The 27527-nt window shown below is 48.2% G+C and overlaps 1 protein-coding gene across 2 annotated transcripts in view; it reads right to left on the bottom strand.

Annotated features, from left to right (window-relative positions):
• GFRA1 (GDNF family receptor alpha 1) overlaps positions 1-27527 on the bottom strand; it is a 202705-nt gene that overhangs the window by 29190 nt on the left and 145988 nt on the right. For both annotated transcript variants that reach the window (XM_087862668.1, XM_045803223.2), the window contains 2 exons: positions 5171-5280; positions 2363-2497 (listed from right to left, as the gene is read on the bottom strand). In XM_087862668.1, coding sequence (XP_087718794.1) covers positions 2363-2497; positions 5171-5280 — 245 coding nt within the window. The remainder of the gene's footprint in view (positions 1-2362; positions 2498-5170; positions 5281-27527) is intronic.

Here is a 27527-nt window from a genome sequence, read left to right as displayed (position 1 = left end):
TCAAATGTCAATGGAACATGGACTAATTGCCAGGTGCCGCTGTGTGCTGGGCATGCGGCAGCGAACACCAAGGAGAGTAGCAACAGACGGGAGCCCCTACCTCCATGGAGATCCCATGCTGGCTGGGGAGGTACTAAGGGAAATACAGAATACATTCGGTGCTGAGAAATGCCTGGAGGAAATGAAGCATGGCTGAGGGTGGAGTGGGGGGGAAGTGTGGTTCCGATACAGAGGTTCAGGGAGGTGGAGGTGGCATCTGGAGAGAGACCCCAGTGACAGTAACTCCTGTCTTACCTCCATCTCCAGCTCATTCTTCTCTCTTCCCCTCACCTTGGCCATGTACTTTGGCTTAAAAATAACTGTGTTTCCCCCCAATAACCAGAAATAAACAATCAGTTAATGTTGTGTTAGTGATAGAGGAATCTGGGAGAGATCTGGTTAATCCGAAGGCAGGAGAACTGGGTTCGGCATTTGGGTTGGAATCTACAAATTTCAATTCCTTCTACTCTAGAGCCTTTTCAAGAGAGTGAATTGACAGCACTGTGTCTTTGGTAGGCCGTGCCCCTTCTCATCAAAGTAGAGATGGAATGACTACGAAAAGTTCTGACTGGCTTTGGTCCCTGTTGGAGACCAAATGTATTTATTTTTATCGAAAAGTCATTAGCAGAAAGAGGCCAGGCCAGTCTCCCCTTCACCAAAATATTATTAAGCAGGGACACCTTTAATTTCTCCACGAGGGAGCAGTTTTCCAGCCAGTGTGACTATAATCTTTTCTCACGCTGACCTATACTGTCATTGCTTTATCTTCATTAAAACCTGCATTCTGCCAAAAGACTGTGCAGGATGTGGAAAAGAAGGATATATGCATACTTTTCTTTTTTTAAGTCCAGGCCAAACAAGAGATCCGAGGTAGTTCAATGGTATGCCCAATGTCTTAGCAAATGTCTCCATACTTCCCACTAGTTTTGTGGTTTTCAGTTTCATTTAGGTGTCCAGAAGCTTGTGTTAGTTTTAAGATGATTAAAACATTTGGTTACAGCCACATTACTGAAGTATCTAGTAAGCAAATCATTTAGATTTGTCTTCTCAACAAAGGAAGCGATAAAGAGGTTTTAGAATAAGTAACACTTAAAAGCTTTTCCATGTACACATGGTAAATTGTTAGCTAATTCTCCAGTCATCAGTCATTGTACAGCAAAGCATCATGGACCGTTGTCACGGCTCTCAGAGGGGTGGCTAAACCTTAATTCCTAGAAGCTGGCTCCAACATCTCTCACCAGGAAGTCACACCTGGTCCCCAGCATTCAGCCATATGTTCTCGTCCAATGGGCCCTTTCATATCAGGCATGGCACAAAAGCCTCAGGGGATAGGGGCTGCAGAAGAAGGAACTCGGTCTTCAGAGCCATCTCTGGCACGGAGGGCCCGTGTGAGTAACAGCTGTTTACTCAACTGTGAAATGGAGATGCTCATACCTAGATCTCCTAGGACACTCGTGCAGATTACAGTAAATGAGATAATGTATATATTGCACTCCCTATAGAGTGAGTTGAAGGCACCCAATAAATTACTGGTGGCTGCCACGAAATGAGAGTGAGGCACTCAAGCATCTCGGCTGGACCGTCACCTTAAGCCCTGCGCATCTCCGTGGATAGAAGGGAGACCCGGCACGGTCTGATGAACGCCCATTGTTCACACCTGTACGTTGCTCTCTATCCCTCTCCTTTTGGGAAACAGGTTTCCACGTTGCCTGAAGGAAACTGCAATAATAACTGATACTATTTCCAAGCAGAAGCAACCTCCCCCCCGCAACCCCAGGCACTCATCTCTGTCTCCCGAGATAACTGACATCCTGAGGCTCCTGGCTACATCGCCAGCTTATCCCACTCAAGAATTGTGGCTTCTCCTCTGAGCCAACCCTGAACATCCAGGGGGCTATTGACGTTAACGTTCTAATTTTTCTCAGCGAGCCCTTGGAGGCTTACCCCCATCTAATTTGTCTGAGCTTCTCACATCGCATATTGCGCCCGGGTTTTAAGAACCTTTGGAACAGACTTTGTGCTGGTTGCCAACATCAAAATTTGATCTGTGGGTAGAAGTGTTCTATCTGACATAATGTACCCTCCATTGTTTGAATCTCTTGCTCTCTTAGGCCTTTGGATTCACAGACTTGGCAGCACCCACCCGCTCTGCTGCATTGCGTAGTATGGCCAAGAGCCGCTGGATTCACCATCAGCGAGCAGGAAAAAGCAAGAGAGAGAGAGAGAGAGAAAAGGCAGGCACAAGAAACACGAAGGTACAGCTTGAACACAGAAGAAAGCGTGTTTGTGTGTTTGCTTCCTTTTTTTTTTTTTTTTAACTCACTAAGACAAGTATTGTCCTTGAAGAAGTTCAAAAATTTCGAGCACTCTTCCATATCATTCCCACTGTTGCTGCAGTCACACCACGGGGCCACGCTGAGGCTACTGGAGTCTATGTAGTTGGGCGTCATGACTGTACCTAAAAAAGTAAAAACAAGCATCTTGTTCTTATGTGATCGTACAGACTTTTCTGTAGACTAAAAAGAAACAAATGTTCCTCTGATGGCGGATGCACCGCGGATAATTACAAACGCTGAGTTTGCTGAGTGGGAAATTATGTTAAGCAGTGCATTTTCTCAGCAATTTATCTTGAGCGCGTAAAATAATTTACACATTTACTTAAAAAATTATAACAGAACTCCTTGAGCTGCACTTAAGGTATTTTTTTCTGCCCAAATGGTATGGATGTTATGGAGTGGGAGAGAATTAACTTCGAATGCATGAGTTGCCAAATCCCTTGCATTTTCTTGAAAATGTCATTAATCTTCATAAATAGATAGAACTGGTTTTACATATCTTAAAAATCCTTTTAGGACTTTGCATCCACTTCCCTTAGAAGCAAATGCCTTCTTCAAAGTAGCACAGGGAGGCTTAGAAGCTATCCTTTGGGTTACCCCACATCCGGAACATACATAACGAGGCCTCTGCTCACCAGACTCTCAACTGATTTGAATAAAATCTTCCAAGTTGCGAAGGAACTGGAAATAAACAGTGGAAATTCTCTAAGCTGGCTTCTAGAGTATTGTCTCAATAATCCTCAAAGTCCTCAAAGAAATGCTGGGTGGTCTCTCTTGCCTACATCTTCCTATATTCATGGTTTTTCTGATGAGCTCCGTGCTGGTGCAAATAAACAATGCATTTATACTTAATACAACCCAAATGTCTTCTCCTGGGTGGCTCGCACCAGGCGATGCCTATTCATGCCAAGAAACCTTCTGCTTTTCTGTATTTGGGGGACGTAAGAAGTAATAGGTGGTCAGTGAGCCACAGGATGTATTTGGTTCATAAATAGAAAAACAAATTCTTTGTAAGCTCTTCAGGGTCAAGGACATATCTTTTTTGCCCTACATTCCTTACCAATCTGAACTACATTTTACCTTGGATGGGAACTTTGACCCACAGCAGACACAGAGCAGCTAACTTTGGATGAGAAAGGAAAAGGCACCCCCAACCCTGAGTCAAGAAGTTAAAATGTGTCTACAAAGTATCCACTGAACACAGGGCACCATGATGGATCCCTGACATATGGAAGAAGTAGGCACAAGCTTTGTCCTAAAAGACGTTAGAACCCAAAATGACAGTGTGGAGGGAAAGATCCAGACCCAAGAGGGAAATAAATTTTGGTCTGTAAAATACATTGTTTCCAACATGTCATTCCATTACAGGCTGAGTATTTCATCATCCTGGGCACATGATGGTTTGCCAAGCCAGAAATGCCTGGCAGCCCTGTGCCTTGGCCACTCATGGAGGAATTAATGAGCACATACGCTTGGAAGGATATGGACTAAGGTGTTAATAGTGATTACGTCTGGAAGTAGAGCTGTAGATCCTTCCTACTGTCTTCTTTGGGTTTCTCTGTATTTTTTTTAACTTTTTATAATGAGCATGGCTTAATTATTTCCATTGTTTCTTAAACCTGTAATTCCATAGTTGATAAGTAACCCCTACTAGAGACCAACTTACTTAAGAAAAGGAAAGCGTGGATGCAAACTTGAAATATTGACTCAAGGAAGATACACTCATTGGGATACAGCCACAAAAATGGTAAACAACACTGGTGAAAGGTCTTGCCCAAGAGAACACAAGTATCCTTTCAAAAAAGGCCGGGATGAGTGTACCGGCACTTGTAACATCCCCACATTAAGTACCATCGTTGATTTTCCCAAAAGCTCTTGCTGAAGACACTCTGGCAACAACAAAAAATTGAGTCTGTACTGTCATTCTTGGTGGTAAGTTCTTCCTGCCTCATGACTTGTGCGATGGTGGCAGGAACACATGCCCTGGCTGAGCCATCACGCTCTGATAAGTGTGATTTCCCTCACCCCTCCACAGCCTTCACTCCGTGTTTGTCCTCAAATGTCAATCGTGACGGAGCCCTGCCACCGAGGCTTCTTCAGGCCCCAGGCCCCAGAGCACCTGCCTTTCTTCCTGCCTGCCCCTTTTAGCCACGGACACAAATTTCTGACTCTTCTCACTCACTGGTACCCTAACTGCACTGTTGCTCTGAGTGCCGAGAACCTGGTTCTGCCAAAGCCTCAGGTCTGGAGAGGCAGAAAACACAGTTTCTGCTAGGTCTGTGCTCAGGGAAACACTTTAGGCTACATCACCCCCCCTGCACACCAGGAACTGATTTACCAGGAATATTAATGGTGCAAAGGACCCCAGTAGTTAGAGGTTATTTTTCCATTTCTGGGGAACAGCCTTTTTTATTTCCCCAGATGAAATGACTTCCAAGTGCCCTAATTCAATGAACTCGGGTTCACTTGCTTCCCTCTCCCGCAGCCATGTTTGTTTTTTTCTCCTGTTGTTCTGTGTGGTCGGTTCTCCCCCCAGGAATGCTTCTCAGGAGCCCACACCGGTCGTCTTCCTGCTCTGTGATACTCCCTGCTTCCTGCCTCTGCCTTTGCACGGCCATGATCCCTGGGTTTCCTTTTTTTGCAGGTGAGTCCTATAGGGCTTAACATCAAAACCCCAGCACAGAGGGTTACTGGGCGATTTTCCCTTTCACAGACAGTGGTAGGCTACAATGGAAAGAGTCTGTGAGTATTTGTAAGCCAGACTTCCCTCCCGTCCCGCTTCTCCCCAGTCTTACCAATAAGCCCTGAGTAGGCGAGGAGGCAGTCGGCATAGTTTTCCTTTAGACAGCTGCTGGCAGACCTTGACTCAGGTTGGCAGTTGGTAAAAAAATCCGCAAGGCGAGATCTGCAGTGGGAAGAAAGGGCAAGCGGTGAGTTTGGAAACACTCTAAACTTCTGGACCAATGCAACTTTTCTTTGTTCCTTCATTGATACACCTTTTCCTGCACCAAAAATATATAGAAAGTGTGAGCTCTTAGGATGTTAGCACCCCCTCTTCTCCACCCCCCCAGCTGTCCCCTCCCTGCCCCAGCCCTTTGCCCACCTGTGTGTCTGCTTAGTTGCAGAGAAGTCTTCAGGGCCTATAGCTGGAGAAACCTAGATGCTTTGAAGTTTCCATTCAATATTTATTTCTGACAGACTTATTTGCATCTTTAGGAAATATGCTTCTCTACACACTCACCAGAGATCCACACTGGGAAAATATTTACTTTATACAGAAACATGTCCCTGGCATCCAAATAGGATCCTACAGCCCATCTGCTCCCGTAATTCCTGCTGGCTTTAAAAATACGTGTATTTGTCTTGTAAGTTCTCTCTCAATCACCAGCCCAGGGGACAGGGATTGATTCCAGCCAAGTGACACTGAGGAGGAGCTCGCCTCTCCAGAACCTAAGGGAAAAGCAGGAGGGACACGTGATGCCCACTCTAGGTACTATTTCACTGTGTGACTGGGCCTTCCGGGGGATGTGGTGCCTGGAGGGGCCACTGACCAATTGCTGCATCTGTCTGCAGTTTGGAAACGGCCCAGGGGCCAGAGAAATCCACTGGGAAGCCCTGCGTGGCAGCGAAATTGCGAGACCCAGAGGTGGAGAGGGGCCACAGACATGCTGGTCCAGGGAGGCACAGGGCTCTTTGCGGCCAACTGGCTGTTCTTCAATCTGAAGAGGATATTGTTGGAGAAACCCTGAATGAGAGCGGGGCCACTTCTGAGGTCATCTCAGCAGACAACAGCTCTGCTTCTGAGTGAAGAACACAATGGACTTCAAGAGAATTTAAATTATCCAGCAATTATGGGAGACAATGGACGGTTGTCTCAGCTTTTTTCTCTCCAGCTTACCCAAATTGGCAGCCAGCATACATAGGGCTGTTTTTACTTCCTTCCGCCCAAAAAACCGTGCTTACTTAGCATACTTTAGGTTATATGCGAGCTTGCGTGGTGGCAGAGCGAGGTAGAGGTAGCGTGTGTGGAGATCCCAGAGGTTTGTAAAAGGTCTGCAGGAAGCCCATTATGTGTCCCTTTACTACAATTGTAACTAGAGGGGAGTTAAAAGGCCCAATGAAAGCATCTAAGTTCACAGCACACTGCAAAGGCTGCAGGGTGTTGGTGAGGGACTGGGCTCTCCCTGAACCCTTTTAAGGGATCTGCCCCCCTATCTGCACCGATCTGGGCACTCCGTCTGTGCACGCCCGGGTCCATCACTGTCGATCTCCAGGGCAGACGCTGGGGCTCGCCTTTATTTTCTTTGCACGGCACCTGACAGTCCTCAGAGAGGCCCCTTCATCCCGTTTCCCAAGCAGGGCCATGTGCCGAAGCTAAGTGGCTTGGCGAGATCCTCCAAAGGATGGAGTCATGCGTCTGTATGCACGCCTGGATCTCCCACCATCTAAGCCTTGCTGGTGTTTTCTGACTCTAATTGAACACACTGAAGGGCATAAAACCTGGCCATTTTCTGTAGCCTGGTTAGAGGATTTATTTTTCCGAGGAAATCCCTAAAGGTGGCTCAGGCTTACTCAACTGGCTCCAATGGCATCCAGCTTGGACTGAGTGTTAATTTCAGAAGAATTTTCCTGGTCATGAAAGTTAATGATCTGGTGCTGCTGGGCTTCTAACTTTGCAAAGGCCAACTGTGGTTCAGGCAGCTGGGCTTCCAGCTCTGCCCACAACCTGAGCAGCTCTCTGACCTGGCCGCCCTGCACTTCCAGCCTGTCCCCCAGAGATGGACAAAAGGTCGCTTTGTCTCCAAAGTCCCTGTTTCTTGTAGTCTCTCAAGCAGACTGTTAACGGAACGGCACCGTGATGCGGATTACCATCCTTCAGCGCGAGGCTAATGCCACCAGACTCATTTTGCTTAACAACCTCAGAATTGACTCACAATTGGACTCTGGAATGAAAGGCTAATTGAGTCAGTCTGCTGCAGAGAGTATAACCCTGATTGGGAGGATAAAACCAGATACACTGCTCTGAGCAGAACCCCGGACAGGCTGATTTGTGAGAGAAGATGGTCAGCACAGACCCCAGTGCTAAGATGCACAGAGCCAGTGGACAGAGGGAGTTTCTAAATATTGATGAGCACAATACTAAAAATACTATCTAACATGAAGTGCTGAGTATATGCTAGGTATGTCTTTACTTGATATTTTCCCCTGACAACTCTTCATCAGGTAGAGACGATTATTTTCTTATCTGAATTTCAAAAAGGAGGAACCGACAGCTTAGCAAGTTTAGACTAGAGTAAAATAGTGAGTAGTAGAACCAGGATATAATGCCACACATGGTGATGCCACAACTTAAGCTTCTAACAATTCCTTGGCTACAGACGTTCGTTTCAGAGAGGCCATGATATTGGGACTGAGAGTCACAGGACGGCTCGGGTCTGTCAGACCAAGGTGGAGGGGGTATCCCAGGCAGAAAGCAGCACATGATAAAGGCAGCAAGTTTGGAGAACTCCCAGAGTAACGAGAATGGAATGTTTGTATGTGCCAGAGACTGATTTAAGGGCTTGACATGTATGCACATTTAGTACTCCCACAACCTTAGCAGGTGATACTATCAGCCCCATTTTGCAGATGGAGAAACTGAGGCAAAGAACGTGTAGGTGAACTCCCTCCAGGTCGTCGAGCTCTGTGGTGGAGCCGGAACACGACCGCACTCGATCTGACTCCAGAGCTAGAAGTCACTTGCAACCACTACACTTAACACACGCCTCACCCAGAAAATTGTTAGTTGTTCACGTGAGATTGCCAAGCCAGGGGATGCGAATGGTGAGAGACGGGTGAGGATGGTGGCAAGGATGGGAAAAGCCTTGAATGACCTAAGAGCTTGGATTTTATCCTAAAACTACTGGGAACCACTGAAGGGTTTTATTTTTTTTATTATTTTTTTAAATAATTTTTTATTATATTATGTTAGTCATCTTACAGTACATCCTTAGTTTTTGATGTAGTGTTCCATGATTCATTACTTGCGTATAACACCCAGCGCTCCATGCAATATGTGCCCTCCTTAATACCCATCACTGAAGGGTTTTTAAACAGAGAAGTAACATGATCAGATGTGCATGTTAGGAAGACTTTTGGGTCTCTCTGCCGTTCAGCAAAGATTTGCTGAGACCTACCCTGGCCTCTCACTGTTCTAGCAGCAATGGGGAGGGAGGACACTGGCCTGTGGTGGGAGAGATGGTTACTTAGGAGACTGCAGCCAGTGGGGAGCCAGTGGGGAGATCGGACGGCCTGAAGGAGAGGAAGAAAGGAGGATGCACGAGGAGACAGGTTTTACCAGAATGGAGGTCAAGACTATGAAAAGGAAGGGCAGAGTCGAGGTGTAGGCAGCTCAGCGGTGCTGTGGGGGGACGCAGGGGAGGACAGGTCTGCAAGGAAGATGTGGCTATACTGAGTTCATGACACCGGGGGATACAAGCATCTCGCGAGTGGTTCCAGCCTAAGATCTTCACCTGTCCAGTCACCAGCCATGGCCTGAGCACCTGCTATGCCCCTGCCCCCAGCATCCCAGGACAGCCCTGCTGCACACACTTCCCCTGCCCGCCTTGGGTTAAAGAGTCACGCTGTAACCCGCTTCGGTGGCTCCCCTGCCTGGGCTGCACGGATCCAAACACAAAAGCTTAAACGTCCAGTGTGGGATTAACAGAGAAATTCCACAACTGGATTTCTTCTGGAGACATGAAATCTCCATGACTACAAGCAGAGATGAACCTGATGGTTTTTCTCTGAGAAAATGAAAAGGAAATGAATAGGCGCTCATGTAGAAACGTATGTCCCTCTGAAAGAGAAAAATTCCCACCCTCAAAAAGGAGGAAACGTCGGTAAATGCCAACATAGCCTTAGGAAATCTGCTGAAGAGAAAACCGTGGTTTATGCCAAACAGATCATACTAAAGGAAGCGTGCTGCTAACTGGAAATAGAAAAATGATTATAATGATAAAATCTAGGAGAATCTTCTCAAACAGCAGATGGTCTTTTGACAGTGGGGGGAAAATCATTTACCTACTTTTTCTGTAACATTTTTAGGAAAATGGTATTATGGTAAACAGGTTAAAAAAATACTAGTAATGCGCCGTTTAACTCCTCCTGGATCATCCTATATCTTTTTAATGTTTTTTTCCAGGATGAATCCCATACTTGGACACAAGCCGCGTGGTTGGTGGAACAGAGCTCTGAACCAGAATCATGAGGTCTTGAATGAGATCCAGCCTCTAACACGAACTACTCAGAACTCCCACAGTCGTTGCTGAACTACTTAGCTCTTGGATTTCCCTGTCACTTCAGCAATACAATCTAGGGACACTTGAAGATACTCAGGAGAAAAAGTGCACTTATTTTCAAAGCATTATTATTGTTTTCACCCATGATTCCATTTTGCATGACACATGATTTCAGTGTCTAGGCACTGGGTTTCCTCTGAGTACAGAGACCCAGATTTTTTCCAGTGGATCTCCTCATCTCCCATGCAAGAGTGCTGAAGGCCAAAAAGGTGAAACTCCTGCTCAGAGTCACACAGTGGGTGGTGGCAGACGGCAGGTGTCAGCCCTGGAACGGGAAAATGCAGAGGGGGCTGGGCCTTAAGTTCCCAGGGATGTGATTTAAGTCATCAGTGTATAACTGCTCTCCCTCTCCCACCATTTGGCCAGATGGTTCTTCAGAGCCGAATGCTGTCCCGCTGACTTTACAGCCTCCTTGAGCGCTCTGAATGGCATGCGGGAGTCCAGCAGGGGCCATGGATGCATCCAGAACCCTGCATCTGAGGGTGGTGAGTCTACCGATGAATGAGGCTTCCCTTTATTGAGGGGCTTTGGGGGTGGCACCAGTGTCCATTCAGGACTGCAGAACTTGACGGACCGGTTGAAACCCAGAACCTTGGGATGGGATCTCTTTATTCATCTGCTTGCGTAAGAAATGACTAATATTTTTCTCTGACCCCGGTGTGAGCACAAGGGCTGTCAAGTCTCGGTTTTCAATGCAAGCCATGTAGCCTGGAAAGGTTTGCTTAATTAGAGGGAACAAAGTCAGAGGAAACAAAGCATGCCAGGCCTGAGAGGGAAACATGCTTGTCTCTATCCCCAGTTCCACCTTTCACACTCTCACACCTTAGCTAACTAGTTTCTTCACCTGGAAAATGGGCCGAATGACATCCACAGTCGCTTTATGGGGCTGCTGTGAGAACTCATGGGCAATTCTGTAAAGCTCCTCACCCAGGACCCAGAATACACGATGCCCAACACATTTTCATTTCCTATCCCTTTATTTTTTATTTTTTTTGTTCCCAAATCCTGGTCCATTCCAATGGTAAGCCCTTGCAGCAAAGACCCACAGCAAGCTCAACACAGACGAACGTACACCCTTGCCTGCCTTCTGCTCGCCCCTTGTCTCCCATACTGAGGCTACATCTGTGGAGCGACTCTGACCGAAACAGACTTCAGAAGTCGGAAGCCAGGAATCCTGTGGTGTTACTTAATTCCTCTCAGTCAGATGAGCTCCTAGAATAAAGGCATTTTTAAGAAAAGCTACTTTTTCCCCTGGGCTTTAGGGGGAAAGACATATTTTTTAAATGACTAAGTATCAATGAGTTTGTTAATACTGCTCATCTCTTATGCAGAATAAAAATAATTTGAAAAACACGCTGCTAATATTAGAGCCGGGATGACAAAGCAAGAGTTCTGCAATGGTGATTTTCTGGTACGGTGACACAAAACAGATTTTTCTCGTTCTGTTTTTAGAAAATTACCTTAGCCCTTCTTCCCCAGCAGCCTACCGGAGAGCACATCTGGAAAGCATCCTCTTGCAAATCAGAGCCTATATTCAAGACATTTTGCAGAGGTGTTTTCTTGCCTTGTTGCTCCCCACTTTGTGCTGTGCATGTGGGCTTCCTGGAGCAAAAGCCCAGCATGTTCTCTGGGGGACAGGCTGCAGAGCTGGGGGAGCTCAGGCCACCCTTCAGAAAGCCAGGGTCTTCCCCAGGCCGGTGAGTGAGTGTGGCTACTCTGGGGCTAAAGCCTTGGGGAAGGTTCACACACCCAGGCACAAATACCCAAAGTTCTGCACATCTTGAGTTTCTTGGGCCCTTAATGTGGGTTTCCACTCCTGGTGGGATGATGAAAGCCTCGGTCAATTGATGCACTTCTCATTGACTTAGCCAAACTGCGGCCCCCTGTTTTGGGGAAAGAGTACTGTGGAGTCCAAGAAACTTTGCCTAAGGCCTCTGTTTCCTGGGACAATACGACCCTTGTGGCCAAGGAGAGATTTGGCCTGTTCCTCCCAAATCCCTGCTCAGCTTCATCTTGATACAAATGCCCCTCTCCTCACTAGCCCTGGGGAACCCTGATCATAGCTACTTGTCCAGCTCCTTGGTAGCTCTTGGCCCAGCCTGAGGGTCACAGGAGGCTATGGTCACTGCCCTCTGGGCTTGACCCACAGTGCTGTGACAAAGTCCTACCAAGGAAGGACTTTAGGAAATGCAGGTGGAGTCACACATGGCTTTAGTCCACGCCACGTGTCCCACTTGGGGTGTCCCTCCAGGGTGAGGGTTCGGTGTAAGCACGCTGCAGGGCAGAGGCGCCATGTTTCCTTAGCCTTTCCGAGGACGTGACACAGCGGCAGCCCCCTGAAGGGCGTCCAGGTCAGCGTCCGATCGATCTCGGCATCCCTCATGAAGCCACCTTGCATGAGCACTGACACCTATCAGTCAACAGCTGCAGACTGGCCGACTGGGTTTGACAGCTAATCTCTACGTAGCAAATTTGAAAAGCAAGCTCTGGCAGTTGGCAAGGGAATCCATTCCAACAGTGAAGGAGCTCTTGGCAGCCTTGGATCGGATGCCCCAGAGCTGCCCTCCGGCCAGAACTCCTCCCCTCACCCCCCTCACCAATCTCTCCACGGCACAATGATGGTCATAGTGTAAGCAGACTGTAAGTCATACCAGGGCACAGAAACCCTGCAAACAGTCCTGTGCTGCACTGCCAAGTCAAATCAAGTTGTTTTGTATTATCCATGCTGCAAGATGTCCTTCTGCAGAAAACTTAGCTTTGCCAGTACTTGTTTTTATGGGAAGAAATTGAGGGAAAAAAGAAATTTGAGGTTTTCTGGATGGTTACGTAATCATAAAGCATTCAGATATCCCATAGCGGTCTGTGACAAATAAGCTAAAACTCTTTTAAGAGTCAATCTTATCCAGTAAGCCTTCCGTATTTCTGCACGGGAACTTCAGGTATCAGTGTTGTGACTTTTGGCCACAAGAAGAAACAGAAATCTAGACGCTCAACCAATCTTTCACCAGTAGAGCCATATCTTAAAACTCTAGACCAACATGGTATGAATTTACTTTATAAAATTCCGCAGACACCTCCACCTTCGGAACCGATTGATAGCAGTCGCCTTACGTTCATCCGGGAACCTGAGAAGCTCTGAGTCAACTGCTCAGGAGCCCTGGGGCAGCAAAGGTCACCCACCATGGTTTCACCGCATTATTTATGCCCACTCTCACTTCAAAAAGAATTTTGAGACGCATTCAGATGTAACTTGATGCAACAGAATAAATGTAAGATGAGTGAGGGTGTTTGCGGCCGTTGAAAGATCAGACAGAGGCAGGGGTAGAGCTGCTGCAAAATGCACACTAGGTGTGCTAGAGGAAAGCCACATATGGGGCTCTGTGCGTTCTAGCAACGATCGGGGACTCACTAGTTCTACAATTCATGATATAGCAAAAATTAAAAACACACCTCAGCAGAAAAACTACTGTAGGCAGAAGAAGATGTCTACACTCCACTGTAGTCTCTGGAACCATGGAATATGTTAATATGTTACCTGGCATGGCGCAAAGGCCTTTAAATGTGTGATTATAGGCGTAGATCTTGAAGTGAGCAGATTGTCCTGGATCGTCCAGGTAGGCTCAATGTAATCACAAGATCTTTAAAAGGGGAAGAAGAAGGCAGATGAGGAGGTCAGATGCCATGCGCAAAAGACTGGACCAGCTTTTGCTGAGTTCGAAGATGGGGGCAGGGACCACGAGTCAAGGAATGCATATGGGCAAGAGTCAAGGAAATGGATTCGCCCCAAGAACCTCCAAGAGGAACTCGGTCCTGCGGGTGCTTTGATTTCAGCCCCATGAGACCTGTGTATGGCTTCTGATGTCTGGAAATGTAAGAGAATAAATTTGTGTTAAAGCCACCATGTTTGCGGTAATCTGCCACAGCGGCGACAGAAAACAAAACACTGCTAAAAATCAGCGCACAGTGGAGGTTTTGAATACAGAATTTGAAAATGGACCAGGGCTTCAATTTCATTTCAACCACTTGCTAAACATGGCATCTGGGGTGAGTACTTTAACTTCTCTGGAGCTTGATTACTCCAGTTGAATGACAGTAAGTCCTTCAAAGTGCTACTGGAAGATGAATGTACCAGGCACCGAGCACCTGTGTATGACCTCCAGATTCCTAGAGGACAGGACTTGTCAGCGCTGTGTCTTCTGTTTTGCTCTGGACCAGCCCAGGAGGTCCATACTGCTCTTGAGACCTCTATGAGGCCTTAGGGTAAAGACAGTCACACTGATTTTTTTTTTCTTAGAATGCTTCTGCTAATAATATGGCGTATGAAACGCTTTGTCCTGAGATCACTAATCCACCCATTCAAGTCTACATAGGCTCAACACACTCATGATTAACATCAGACTTAATCCTACCATTACAACCAAAGAGAGATGTCTCTTGTGAGTCCTCCACATCTCCTAGCAGAGAAATGTGTCTTATAGGCCAGTGGAATCACATTCACAGAAACAGGTCAAGACAATTCCACAGGTCACTACATATGGCCCCCAGATGTGGTCCTCTATTGAGCTGGCTAGCATCAGGCCTGTATAAATTTAGGAAGGTGCTGTCTGGCCCCTCAGAAAGAAGTGTTGCATCATGATGTTTAGAGCCAGAGAAACTGAGCTCTAATTACTTTAGAGAAACACAGGTAAATTCTAGAAATTATCCCAAATGCCGCCTGGCCTCCTTCAGTCAAACCTTGCTTCTTTGGGGGTTCCCAGAAGATGAAAAATTGAAATTACACAGGCTCTCCTGACTTTAATAATTTGCAAAATTCCTCCCTTTGCCCTTACCCCCAAAGGACCAGCGCTAAATACCTCTGTGGTACCTGAGCCCCAAGCTCCAAGCTCCGCTCAGCAGAATGTTAATTTACCTTCCGTACATTAAAGGAGCCTAGCTTCTGCCTGCCCTGGGAGGGGGTGGGGGAAGAAGGTAAACGGATGTCTGAATGGCTAACAGCCTACACTTGCACAAACAGACTTTAAGCAGAAACATATGAAAATAAGATTCCCTATTAATCTTTAATAGGGTTGCAGACTTCCTAAGGAAAATTATGTTCAATAGTAAATATACACTAGGTCGTTTTTCTTCCAGGCAAGTTGTTTTAAGGTCAACAGAGACTTTGAGCTCAGCAAACAACTAGTCCCTAATATCTTCCTTCCCGGTTGGGCCAATGCTCAGGAGACAGGGAATTGTGGTGTTATACGTCAAAAGAATAAATCACTTATTCCATTGCCATCAGATAATTCCCCCTTTTCCAGAATATCCAAAACTCTCCTTGGTAATCCAGTCTCACGTTGAATGTCCTCTTGTCAACAGCAGCCCCTCCCCCACACCCCCAGTTCCATTTTCCACATTTTCCCTAAAGCTCTCCGCTAAATTTAAAACATTTCCCCCTTTATTCTTTAGGGCTCAGAGGCTGATTTCCAAGGTCCACATAAGTCATTTTCTAGTACGCCATCCACTCAACCACTCTACCCAACCAGGTGAGGTTAAGGCTTCCTGTGACCCACTCCCAGTGCTCTCAGGTGGTCTCCTGGGAGCCTCCCAGCAGCTCTGCCCACTGGCTCTTTGCCCCAAGGAGGGCGCCCACTTTGGCCCTCCTGCCCACATCTTCTCTCCCACCCTTCCTATTTTACGTCCTCACTTTATTTATAGTCTTGCCTCTGCCATGAGAACCTGAGAGCTTAGGATTGTGTCCCGCATAAAGGAGATGTTTGGCAAATATGTCCTGATTGAGTGCTGAATGAATAAATGAATGAATGAATGAATCCAAGTGCCGCCCACTATGGCTCCAGCCACCTAGAGAACAATATTCATCATGGACATCTTGGTGTTCTGGTTTTGGCACAGAGCAGGAGAGGAGACACCTCAGCCCACGTCTAACTTCTCCAGACACAGTACTAATAGTACAGCAACCGCATTAACTTAGAGCCGGTCACTATGGGCGATACTTTGTAGGCCTGTGTCACCGAACACACAACAGCCTGACCACCCGGATTAGCCTTCCTTTACAGTGGAGGACACTGGGTCCAGAAAGGTCAACATCTAGGCAAAGTCATGGAGCTGGTAAGAGTTAGAGCCAAATTTTCAAAAGGAAACCACAGATTCTCCAGCTCATACTCACCCCACAACACTGAAAGGAGAATGAATGTTCAATTTTTAAATTTTAGTTCTTGGACTTTTGCCGCCATTTTGATGAGAATTGTGTGCCTGAGAAGCTGAAATCTGATTTAAGTGGTTATAAGTGATATTTACTAGGTCCAATAAAATGTAATGACAGAATGAGTGGGCATTCTTTTGGTTTAATCGTGCTTGCAGTTTAAAAACATAAAAAAATAATATCTGTTGTTGCTGTTCAGTAAGGCTGAATGCAATTCCATAACACGGCTAGGTGAAGAAGTCCCTCAGCCCATGATCTCCCTCAAAGAGCACCCCCTCCCCACCCCCGGCTGTGTATATAGTCACTCCAGGGGGTGCTGCTGAAGTCAAGAAGTGAAGGGTGTAAAATGTGGGGCTTCCCAGGCCCACAGGGAGAAGTCAGCAGCCTCCCCAACCAGCCCTCTCTGGACTGCAGAGAACATTCTTGAGGCCGGAGACAGGAAGCATCTGGCAGGAGCTGGCCAGGCTGGGACCATCTCCTTGGGTGCCTTCCTGGAAGAGGAGACACACGTATGGACGCTTCCCAGAGCTTGTGGGTGTGGGGCATCGTGGGAGAGGACAGGAGCCCTGAAGTCAGACCACGGGATCAAAGCTGCACTGTCCCTGCTGCTGTATTTCATCTCTGCATCCGCCCATGTGGTGAGGGCTGAGGCCCGGATCCCACTGCCTGGCACAGAAAAGGGCCGGATACGAATGTTACCATTACTACGCTCAAGGTATTTCAGTGCTGGCTTCTTCTGTCCCCCCAGAGTCCTGTGAGGCAGGTAATGGAGAAGGTGTCTCTCTCCGCTCCCATGAAAGGGCACGTGTAGAGCAATCAAGTGGATTATCAGGAGCCTCGGCCAGGGAGGGCCGGACCCCACATGGAGACAGGACTTCCACGGGGTTCTGAAGCCACCTGAGGTGGGCCCACCTGCTCCACGTGGACAAGGAACACCTAGCCTGGCTTCCTCCAGAGGCACTCTCCCACATAGGTTGGAACAGAACCCAGTGGACAGGCAGTATTTGGTGGCACCTCTTGTCCACCTGGAAAACACCCCTTCTGCTTTCTCTGAGCCTGGGGATGCCAGGGCGCAGCGTGGAAAGCCCCAGGCCTGAGGCTTTCCAGGTGGACTCCTAAGGGTGCAAGAGCATCCAGGCGCCCAGCTCCCAGCATGCTCGTCTTCAGCTTATCTTCAGCGTGGTTGTCCAGCCCCAGCCAGCACAGTGCCTGGCCGACTGCACACGGCTCCCACAAGGCACCAACCTCCCAATGACACAATCATTATACACCCTCAATGCAAGACCCTGTGTGTGAGGTGGTGGCCATGGTGAGACAGGGTCAAGGACGGAGATACGGTCCATCTGGGATATGGCGTCTGGCCTCCCACCACCTACACCCTCCACTTTCCCTCTCTTACCATCAGCAGTGAGCCAGGGGTGAGCCCACACTGTGTACTGTCTAGGCCTAGGTTCAAGGAGACCTTGGCCCATGGAATCATAGCACTTTTGCATCTCACACATCCGTGTTTGTTCGAGTAATCTGCATTACAAGTCATCACTAGAGGTGCTGTCCACTCACATTCCCTCCTGACAACCACAGATGCTTCCACTTGGAAAAAGTGACAAGAGCAAAGCAAAGCATGTATGTCAGCATTCCTCATTTGAATAGTTCAGGGCAAAGATTGCTCCAAATGTCATTCTGGAAGGAGGATTTCTTTTCAAATAATTGCCTCGAAACCCTCTGTTTTACTTTGTATTTTTCAGGCATAACTCAGCCAAATGAATTTCAATCTCTGGCCCAGCTCAGCCTATGGACAACAAACTGTCTATGTCCTCCCTGCAAAGAAGGAAGCTCCCCCCTTGCACTGGGGCTGCTCAGGCAGTAACTTACTGGGTACATGTTAGCCAGTTCTCAGGATCCCTTTTTCCTAAGGTGCCAGGACCCAGGGGGCTATCAGAGCCTTTCACAGCGGATCCCCCCGGCCTTCCAGTTAGACCCGGACAAGGGCGCAGCACAGACACTTTGAACTGCTGTCCTCATCCTGCCGCTACCACCAGCCACAACATGCCGTCCTCCCCTATGCCCCCTGCTCACTGCTCCACAGGTCCAATCTGGCTGCCTGCTCCTTCTCATCCCCAGCTTTGGGGACCCCTCTGAGAGCAGGGTAAGGCCCATCAGCTAATGTCACTTGGTCAACATTCTCCTGGCTCTCTGGCCAAGTGTGGACTCGAGCAGCATCACTGGGAATGCTCTAGAAATGCAAGTTACCAAGCCCCACCCCCAGGCCTCATGAGTCAGAAACTGTTCCCAACACAGGCTAACGTTGGAGAACCACTGCTACAGAGTGATGGTACCTGAGTCCAGCTCTCCTCCCTCTGCTGGGCACATTCACTCTGTTCTGAGGGCTCACTTGTCTCTGACCCTCTGGGTCCCTCAAAGCACCTGGCACTCCAGTCCTGCTGAGCCAATGAATGAACCAACCACCAGCCAGTATGCGAAGCAAAAAGCACATTTGCTCAAGCCATATGCCTTATTTTTAGCTAAAAATCTTTTAACTTGAATTTTTGATCCTGGAACATGGAAGAGGTATTTCCCATTTGCTTTTGTCTATTTCCTGAGAAAGGTATTCTAGCAGGACAGTGTCGAGATCCTTTGCTGGAGTGAATATTCTTGGAGAGAGGGCATTCTCTCTCCCAGACCTTCATCCTAAGAAGTTCAAAGCTGTCAGAGGGAGCCTGCCAACTCTCCAGTATGCATTTCAACTGCTGAGCACTCACAAAAAAACCCTCAAACTTCCAGGTTTCCTGCCATTTGTAACTCTAAGGGTTTTCCCAGGTCCAACGTCATTATAACCCTTCAGCTCTCGCCATGGCAAATGATCACCTGAGATGGCTCACATCAAGGTGTATCACCCCACCCAGCCTGCCAAGGAGCAGAGGCTTACCTGTGGCATGAGCTCCTACCTAAGAGAAAAGTGCCACTGAGTCTTCTGGACACAGACGGGTTTTACACATCAGCCTAGAGTTCTGCCTGACTGAGCAGAACGTGACACTGAACTCCTCCGGCATGCTAGAACAGAGAAGGAAGGGCTGTCTGCGAAGGGGCTGCCCGTCAGGAAGGCATCTCTCGGAGCAAGAAACCCAGCTGGGCCAGGCACGCCAGCCTGCTGCACGGCCCCAGAGTGATGGCTGATGGGAATCAGCAGTTCTGCAGGGATCAGTATAATTTCCACCTGCAAGGGCTCTGGAACCCTGCTCCCACTCACCTCCCACCCTCACCATTCTGACCTGCCGGAGCTGAGCGGGTTGGGTACACACTCAGAATGTCCTAGTTCACGGATGCTGTGGGAACGTGCACACACGTCTTCCAACCCAAGACTGTTCTGGTCCTTCTAGGCCAGCAGTTGTCAAAGTGAGGCCCAGGGAGCCCGGCAATCTCAGCCTTCTAGGGCCTGTGAGGTCAAAGCTGTTTTCCTACTCATACTAAGGTCTTATTTACCTTTCTGTCTTCCCTGTTCTCACGAGAGGGCCCAGTTTTTCCAGAAGTCACACGATGTGGGGATGCTGCAACAAACTGAAGGCCTAAGCAGATATAAGACCCCAGATATCTTACAGGCAGACACTAGATTGGAAAAGTGTAAAACAGTGCCATGCTTCACCCTACATTTTTTGTTTTGTAAATAGAGTGATTTTTAATAAAAATATGTTCTGTTATTTTGAATAACATGTAATGGGCTTCTTGGTGTTACTTTTTTCCTTGATGTTATTTTTAAATGAAGTACTAAATATGTAAACGTTTCTTCAGCTTTGATTCTCGATAGAGTGTCAACAGATTTATCCTCAAACCCCCTCCCCCACCCCCGGCCACAAAAGCCCTTGGGATTCTCAGTAATTTTAAGAGTGTAAAGGAGTCCTGAAACCAAAAAGCTGGAAAACCACTGTTTTAACAAGAAGTGGAAGATGTTTGGTGAGGGGCACTTAAGCCCTATCTTGACGAGATCCAAAGGCCTCTTGTTTAAAATTGTTGTTTTAAGAGGAATCAACCGTGAGCACAGAGTCCCTTCAGGTATCCAACTCCACGCCCGCCGAGCGTCTTAGGACACATTCTGTGGGCGGTTTGCAAGAGGCGCGCGCTTCGCAGGAGAAGGGGGCACCGCGGGGTGTACAGAACCGGGGCTCTGTCGCCCACAGGCCCTCTGGGCTCTCATCACTGGCTCCACCTGGGCAACCTCCTCATCCATGACACGGGGCGGGGGGCTAGTGACAGCCCCGTTTCGGGGGGTGCGGTGAAGTGCTTGGCACACGGCCTGGCACACAGTAAATGTCACACAAATGCTGCTGTCCTCGTCATCCTCATCACCGTCACCGTCATCCACGCATTCCTGTCACGCTGTCCCTGGCACCGCAGACTCTGCCCCCGGTTGTGGCTGTCTTCCTAATGGGCTGACAGGATGATTCACGGCACAGAGCCACCCAGAGGACAGGAGGGATCAGTCTCAGGGGCACTGAGTCAGTCTCTGCCCTTTGCTGCATCGCTCACATCACTGACTCAGACCCCAGCACCTCTAAGAACCCTTTATTCACGGTTACTCTGGGGCACTGAGGCAGCACGTGCCCCGAGAGGCTGCCAGGGGTCCCCCCACTGCCTATTCAGTTTCAACAATAGTGAATCTAGCCTTTGGGCTGAACAGTTTCGTGGCCACCTCCGTCCGTGTCTGACTGTGTATCTTTGTATGTCAATAGTGGTCTATTCAGGACAGGAATGTTCTTGAGATGACACATGCTCCAAACACCTCTGGACTCTGTCTCCCCCCCACCCTGCCTCTGCCCCCCACTTTTCCCTAACGGTGCAACACTGGAAAGATGGTGACGTGTAAAGCTTAGCAACATCGTCTCACATAACGGCGCTGACATTTCCACGCGCTGGTTAATGCTGTGGGTGCAGAGAAGTGTAAAGCGGTAAAAATCTACCCCCTCCACCCACCAAGCCTACTTTAAAGGTCTCTGCCTGCTATTGGGGGGAGGGGCATGTTACATTTGGGATTTAAGCTTTTTTTTCCTCTATGATAACAGCTTACGGAAAGAGTGAGGGACGTATTTACGGAGTGTTTGTGGTGTTAGGTGGCAGGCACTGTGCTGATGCATTTGAATAGATATTTCCTTTAGTCCCTAGAACTGCCCTGGGAGAATGGAATCCCCACCTTCCTAGAACCAGCAGAACCAGGATGGCCAGCCAGGTCCACCTCACTCACCCACACCACTGACAACCACTCGGGAAGGAGATAAAAAAGTCCAACTCCAGTCTGGTGTGGTACTTTCCACATTGATGGTTCTTTTAAATTCTTGTTTTCCTTGGGTGCAAAATTTTCTGCATAATTAATTGCTTTTGGAAATTACAGAACAATTTCCCATTCACTGAATTGGAAATACTCCATAGAAATGTAAATGCCAACGTGACTGTGGGATACCTAACTTAGGGTGATGTCTGAGTGGGGGTCTGGGGTCTCCTGGGTGGAGCAGGACTTCAAGTCTGGCTGTGAGACCCTACGCAATAGCCACCCCACAACTGAGGGGGCAGATTTCCTCCCACAAAAATGAGACTGCTCTGGGTCCTGGCCTATGGGTACTTCTGTCAACCGCAAACTGTGCATGTAGTTAGAAATCTTGTCTCCTGTGGAGGGCAAAGACAGAGAGGGAATAGTCTCAGTTTATGGGGCCAGCATGCTGGCCAGCATGGGACGCCACTGGCCCCCAAAAGCTATTGGTCTGGATGAGAGAGCTGCCCCCCCCAGGAATACTGAGGTCCCCCTTTTCCCATTCTTTGTCCAGTGGATAAAACTCATTTGCAAAAGGAGCTTTATGAAATGGAAGCAACCCCTTCCTTTGGAATTAAAAACAAAAAGACATCATAGACTCTATGTGGTTGGGATTAGGTTGGCTTGAGGAGGAAGCCAGTTTACTTGTCGGTGAACTTCAGATCTTAGTATGTGACATGGCTGCTGGGAAGTGTCCCCTCTGAAGAGAGCAAGCTGCACGGAGGAGCTGAGGGGATCACTTGGGATTCTCCCAGCTGTCGGCAGTCTTAGAGAAGATGGTCCACCCTCTTGGGCCCCTCACTTCAGCATGTCCAGGAATGAGTCCACATCTCTCTTCTACCTCACCTTTTACCTGTGCTGCAGTCAAGATGCAGTTCATAAAATGGAGGTTTACCTTTGATTCATGACATGGCCACAGGGCAGGGAGAAGGTAGGAAAGCAAACACCTGGATGACCCCAGCCTAGTGACATAACCGTGGATCATTTAGAGCTCGTTGTCACTCTGTGACAACAAAGAATTCATCTCCCACGAGATACACAGCCAGGTCCCTGATTTCTGCCGCCTTGGCGTAGGTGAGGGTCGAGGACCCTGAACTCCCATGACGGCCGGCTGGGAGTTATGGAGTCCAACCGGGTAAGCAGGAGCTGCTGGGTGACGGGCACATGACTTACACATCTAGAACCCTTCAGGTCAAATAGACCGTGCTCAATAAATGTGCCCTGAGTGAACAACTGCATTAATAATAATAATAATAATAATAATAATAATAATAACAAACAGAATACACCAGTGTGGTGCAAGAGGATTTTTTCTTATTTGTAGAAACGACTCTTGTAATCAGGAAGCTGTCACAGAGAAACCACTCTGTAATAAGCAATGAGTGCTCAAAAGGAAATTAGATAAAGTGAGAACTTAATGAGCATGTATTACCTGAGTAGATTTTTTTTAAAATGATGCTAAGAGGCTCTGATGGACATTATGTCCTAACTGTCTGTGAAAACTGTCTTTAAAACTGGTGCTGTCTTAGTTACTGAGCCATAAAGTGCGTCTAGATTCAGAGGCTGGCCGAGATTATCATTCTGCCTGTCTGGAACTAAAGACAGTAAGGCTGAACAGTGTGAGAACATTGTATTCTTGTCATGAAAGACAGTCATTTGGAAAAAAAAATGACAGAAACCAGGTTTCAGAGTTAGCAAGACCTGGTTGACCCCCACCCTCCTCCACGTGGGTGCTGGGCAATCCCTGGGCTCATTGCTTCCCTGGCTGTCTCTGTGCAGGGCAGCTGGCCTGATTAGAGACCATGCTTGTGCCGTAGGCCCAGTGCGGCTCATCATCGAAGCCTGGTGAATAGGTTGTTGTTTACATCCCATGCCTCCCTTACGCCCACAGGCCTGGGCCTCTGTCCCATGACTACCAAGACTCTCTCTCCCAGGCTGTTCATCCTTCCAGCCCAGCTCAGGTGGCGACTTCTCCAGGAAGCCATGCTAACCCACCATGCTGAGTTGGCTGTTCTCACCTCTGTTCTCCCATAGGACTTTGTACCTTCCTGACCACAGACTACCACGCCAGGCTGTAATGACTGTATGTGTGCCTGCCTTCCTTTCTGCACTGTATACGAGAAGCTGTGTCTTTACTCCTGGCACAATAACTGAAGGCCAACTGGATGGATGGATGGATGGATGGATGGATGGATGGATGGATGGATGGATGGACAGATAGGTGGGTAGATGGACAGATAGGTGAGTAGATGCATACATGGGTGGATGGATGGGTGGGTGGTTACGTGGATGGATAGATATCCTATGTGCTAAAACCAGTGTCACTCTGAGTTCTACTCCTTTTCCCTCTGAGTGACTGACACCCATGCTCACCCACTTTTCTTCCTAAATTCTGTTCTCCCTCAGCTTTGTGGAGGTCTTTGGTTTTCCAACTCTCTAACTTCTTACCTCAATAAGGCCTCTTTAATCATGTTTACAGTAAACCTGGTGTTCTCAGGGTTCAGTCTTTGGCCTATTTCTCTTCTCACTTCCTTTCCCTGGGGAATAAATCCTATGATATATCTTCAACAATCTCTATGTTGATGATTCTAAAATCTACTCCTAGCCCGTTCTTTGAGATCCATTCATGTTTTAAATGTATTCATTCATTTATTCATCCAGCAAATATTTAGTAAGCACACAATATTGTCCAGTTTTAGGCACTTAGGATATATCACAGATGCATCCTAACTGTGGAACTTATATTCCAGTGAAGGAAAGAGTCACACAATAATCAAAACAAGTAAGTAAATCACATAGTGTGTTGGAAGGTGTTGGAAGGTGAAAAAGAATGAAAGCAAGATAAGGGGATTGGGAATGTGCAGGGACATGCAGCATTAAATAGGGGGCCAGTATGAGCCCATTAAAATGAGATTGAAGGAGACTTGGAGGTGTGGGAGTTTGTCTGGGAGGATCTGGGGAAAGAGTGGCTGTAATGGAGAGGACAGCTAGAGCAAAGAAAGGCCTGGATGGGGGGACATGCCTGGTGCATTCAAGGAGCAGCAAGGGGACCAGTGGGGCTGAAGCAGAGATAGTCAAGGCAGGAAGGCTGGAGGAGAGGTGAGACAGGTAAGGGCAGAGGGACAGTTCATGTGGGAATTTGGGGCCACTGAAAGGACTGGCCTTTACCTCTGAGGGCCTCTCTGTACAAGCCTTCCATCTGGGTGCAGAACACAGACATCCTCATGCATTGCAGACCCCACCTTGTTATTCTGAGCCCAGCACTCCTTCCCTGCCTCTGGTAGTTGACTCTGCCGACCCTGGCTTCGACTAGGCCAAAGTATACATTCCTTCTCACCTCAGTGGCTCGTCCAGGGACGGGCACGTGCCACAACCAAGGTCAATCAAAGTCCTTGTGCAGGCTTTTTCTAACAGGTTACAGTAGGGAAGAGTCTGTCTTTGATTATGAGGCAACGAGATATGTGCATTGCAGCTGCGGGGGCAGCACTCACTGAGAAACAGGATGAGAAGGAAGCGAGCAGAGGGAGCAGCGAGGTGACAGTGTAGCCCCAGTGACACTGTGCCCGCCATTCTGGCCGTGTCCAATTACCCTGCCTCCCCAGTCCTGTGAGTTAATACCACCCCCCTCTTCTGCCCTAGCCACTTAAGTTAGGTTTTTCTCATGGACCAAAAGAGTCCCAATGAACACACCCCTCAAACACAGCATGGTGCAAACAATTCATGGTCCTCTTCCCCCATCTCCAACCCAAGAAAAAAGCCCATCCCTCTTTCTCCTGTTCCCCATCCTGGCTACGAACAGCATCATCTGCCTAGTCACCAGGCTGGGGAGACCCACATTAGCCTCTGTGTGTGCCAGATGCTCTCAGTAAACCCTCAAGTCCTTCCATCCATGGTGCCTCAAGCTTCCCAACTATCACCCTCTTTCTCCTGGTCACCTCTCATCCTGGTCCACCGTAAGAACCTCCCACCTGCCTCCTGGACTCTTCCCAAGCTGATCCCCCTCTACACAGCCACCCGGGAGCCCTCTGAGGCCCAGCTGGTCATGTCTTTCTCCCTTCATAAAGCTTCAATGGATAAAGTCGATACTTCAACATGGCACCTGGAGCCTCCCAACCTCTTGTCTTTATATCACATGGATCTTTCTCTCTCCAGGACAGTCTTCAGGGCCCTACCTCCCACCCCCACCACTGTATCCTCCCCAAACCGAGCGCCTTCCTTCTCCTCGACTCTCCCTGCTTCTCACCCACCGAGGCGCTTGGCTCCTGAGACCCTCCGCTATGACACCTCACCCCCAACGAAACACAGGGCTCTCTCTTTGGGCCTCCTGGGCAGACTCCATTCCATCCCTCTTCCACCCACCTTCATACTCAAAGACGGTAAAACACAGTTCTGGTGCCTAGACTCCATCTGTCCATGCGGATCTAGTAACTGACAGAATGTGCACATATGAAGAAAGGAGTCTCTGATTCTTTCTGTCTCGGGGCCAACAGTGGCAAAAGTGCCGCTGGTGAGGACGTGGGCAGGTGGAGGAAGGGGCGAAGAAGGTGAGGCAGAGACTCTGAGCTCTGGGCAGGCACAGGACGGGGCGGGCAGGAGAGAGACAGGATGTGGTGTAAATCCAGATGGGCATTTTTTTAGCGGCAGGCTCCAGTGGTAGCAAACAAATGGCTCCAAGCCCGCCTCTGCCGAAGGAGAGATAAGGAAAGAGATCCGAGGTGACAAGATAGAGCAAGTTGTAGCGGGCTCCCGCCTGATTCATGACTCCGGTTATCCCTGTGAGGCAGGACCCTGGCGAGCGCTAACACTGCTTCGCTGGTGCGGACTGGCCGCCTGCCTCCTGGGTGCACAGGCTGGGGGCGGGGGCCGGGAGGACCCGATGGGAAGCATGCTCCTCCCACCTGCTGGACTCCAAGAAGGCAGCAGTGGAGGTCGGAGGACAGCCTTGCTCTTCTCTCAGCCTCCTGATGAATCCGTTGCATGCACACAGGAGCTCCCCCCTCAAGTGTTGGGGGATGGGGGGGTTCAGCACCCAGTCTGGGTGGTGGGCCACTCATGCAGGTGGGACACATCAAAAACCTAGCCATTCGGCACTCTGGATGCATTGCTAAAGACACCCATGTAATCATTTGAAATGAAAACTGCTCAAATGAACTGGAAAATGTTTTACTTGTATTTTCTCATATTCCCGAACCTTTCTTTCCATGGTTCAAAAGTTTGCATTGTCTAATTGCTGATTTCCATTTGTGAATGAATCAGCGTAAAATAAAATTAAGTGCCAAATTAATCTACCCATCTAGTTTTAGGCATTAATTATCCTCTGAGCCATTTTCTCCTGTGTTTGCCGCATGTCGAGACAAGTCCAGATATAGTAATATAGAACCCAGTTTTCAACTCAGGAATGCAGCCCAAGCTGTGGAGGATGTCCTTGATCTCTAAGATCCACGGTTTACTGTGTGGAGGGAATGTGACTCCAGGCAAATGAAACGCTCCTCACCCTTTAAGGGTGCACTAACACCTGTCAGACCAAGTGAGTTACTGGAGCAGAAATCTGCTGGATGGCTTTGTGATGTGTTTCTCAACTGCCCAGTTAATAAATTAACAACAACACATTCCCCCTGAGTATAACAGAGTCAGCCCCAGGGTGGAGAGTGGAGCTGGCTAGGGCAGGATTTTGAAAATTACATATGCTGTTCCTCTGGAGCTTTATCAGAGAGACCTTCCTGGTTCTGCTAAAAACAAACAAAACCAAACACAACAAAAACCAGGTCTCCAGGACACAACTGCAGCATCCTTAGTCCCTGGGAAAAGGGAGAATCATATACTTGGTGACCTGATCAAAACCACCATTCCTGGAAGCTATGGGGGACACAGAGCCAAGGCACCAGGACAACCAAGTGGATTGGGGACAGAGGGCACAGAGGCCCTGATACCTTCTCTTTTGAGGTTCAGCATTATCAGAATCTTTCCAGAAGGAATGAGATATCCCTGACCAAGCACTGTTGCACCTTAAAAAGAAGGAACTTCCACAATAGGAGACAACAGAGATTAACCTGGAGGAATTTATGCTGAGTGAAATAAGCCAGTCACAGAAAGACAAACACTGCATGATCTCACTTACACGAGGGATCTAAAATCATCCAACCCATGGAAGCAAAGAATATATCGTGGTGGCTGAGAGATGGGGGAGGGGAAGCAGGGAGCTGCTAATCAGCGTATACTAATCTCAGTTATCCTAGACAATTGAGTTCTAGGAATCTGCTGTACAACACTGTGCCTGCAGATGACAACACTGGCTGGTGCAGTCAAAGGTCTGTTCA

The sequence above is a fragment of the Ursus americanus genome, chromosome 6 (genome assembly GCF_024610735.1).
Source record: "Ursus americanus isolate L20-20 chromosome 6, mUrsAme1.1.p, whole genome shotgun sequence".
Classification (NCBI taxonomy): Eukaryota; Metazoa; Chordata; class Mammalia; order Carnivora; family Ursidae; genus Ursus; species Ursus americanus.
This window is presented reverse-complemented; position numbering and strand designations above follow the sequence as displayed.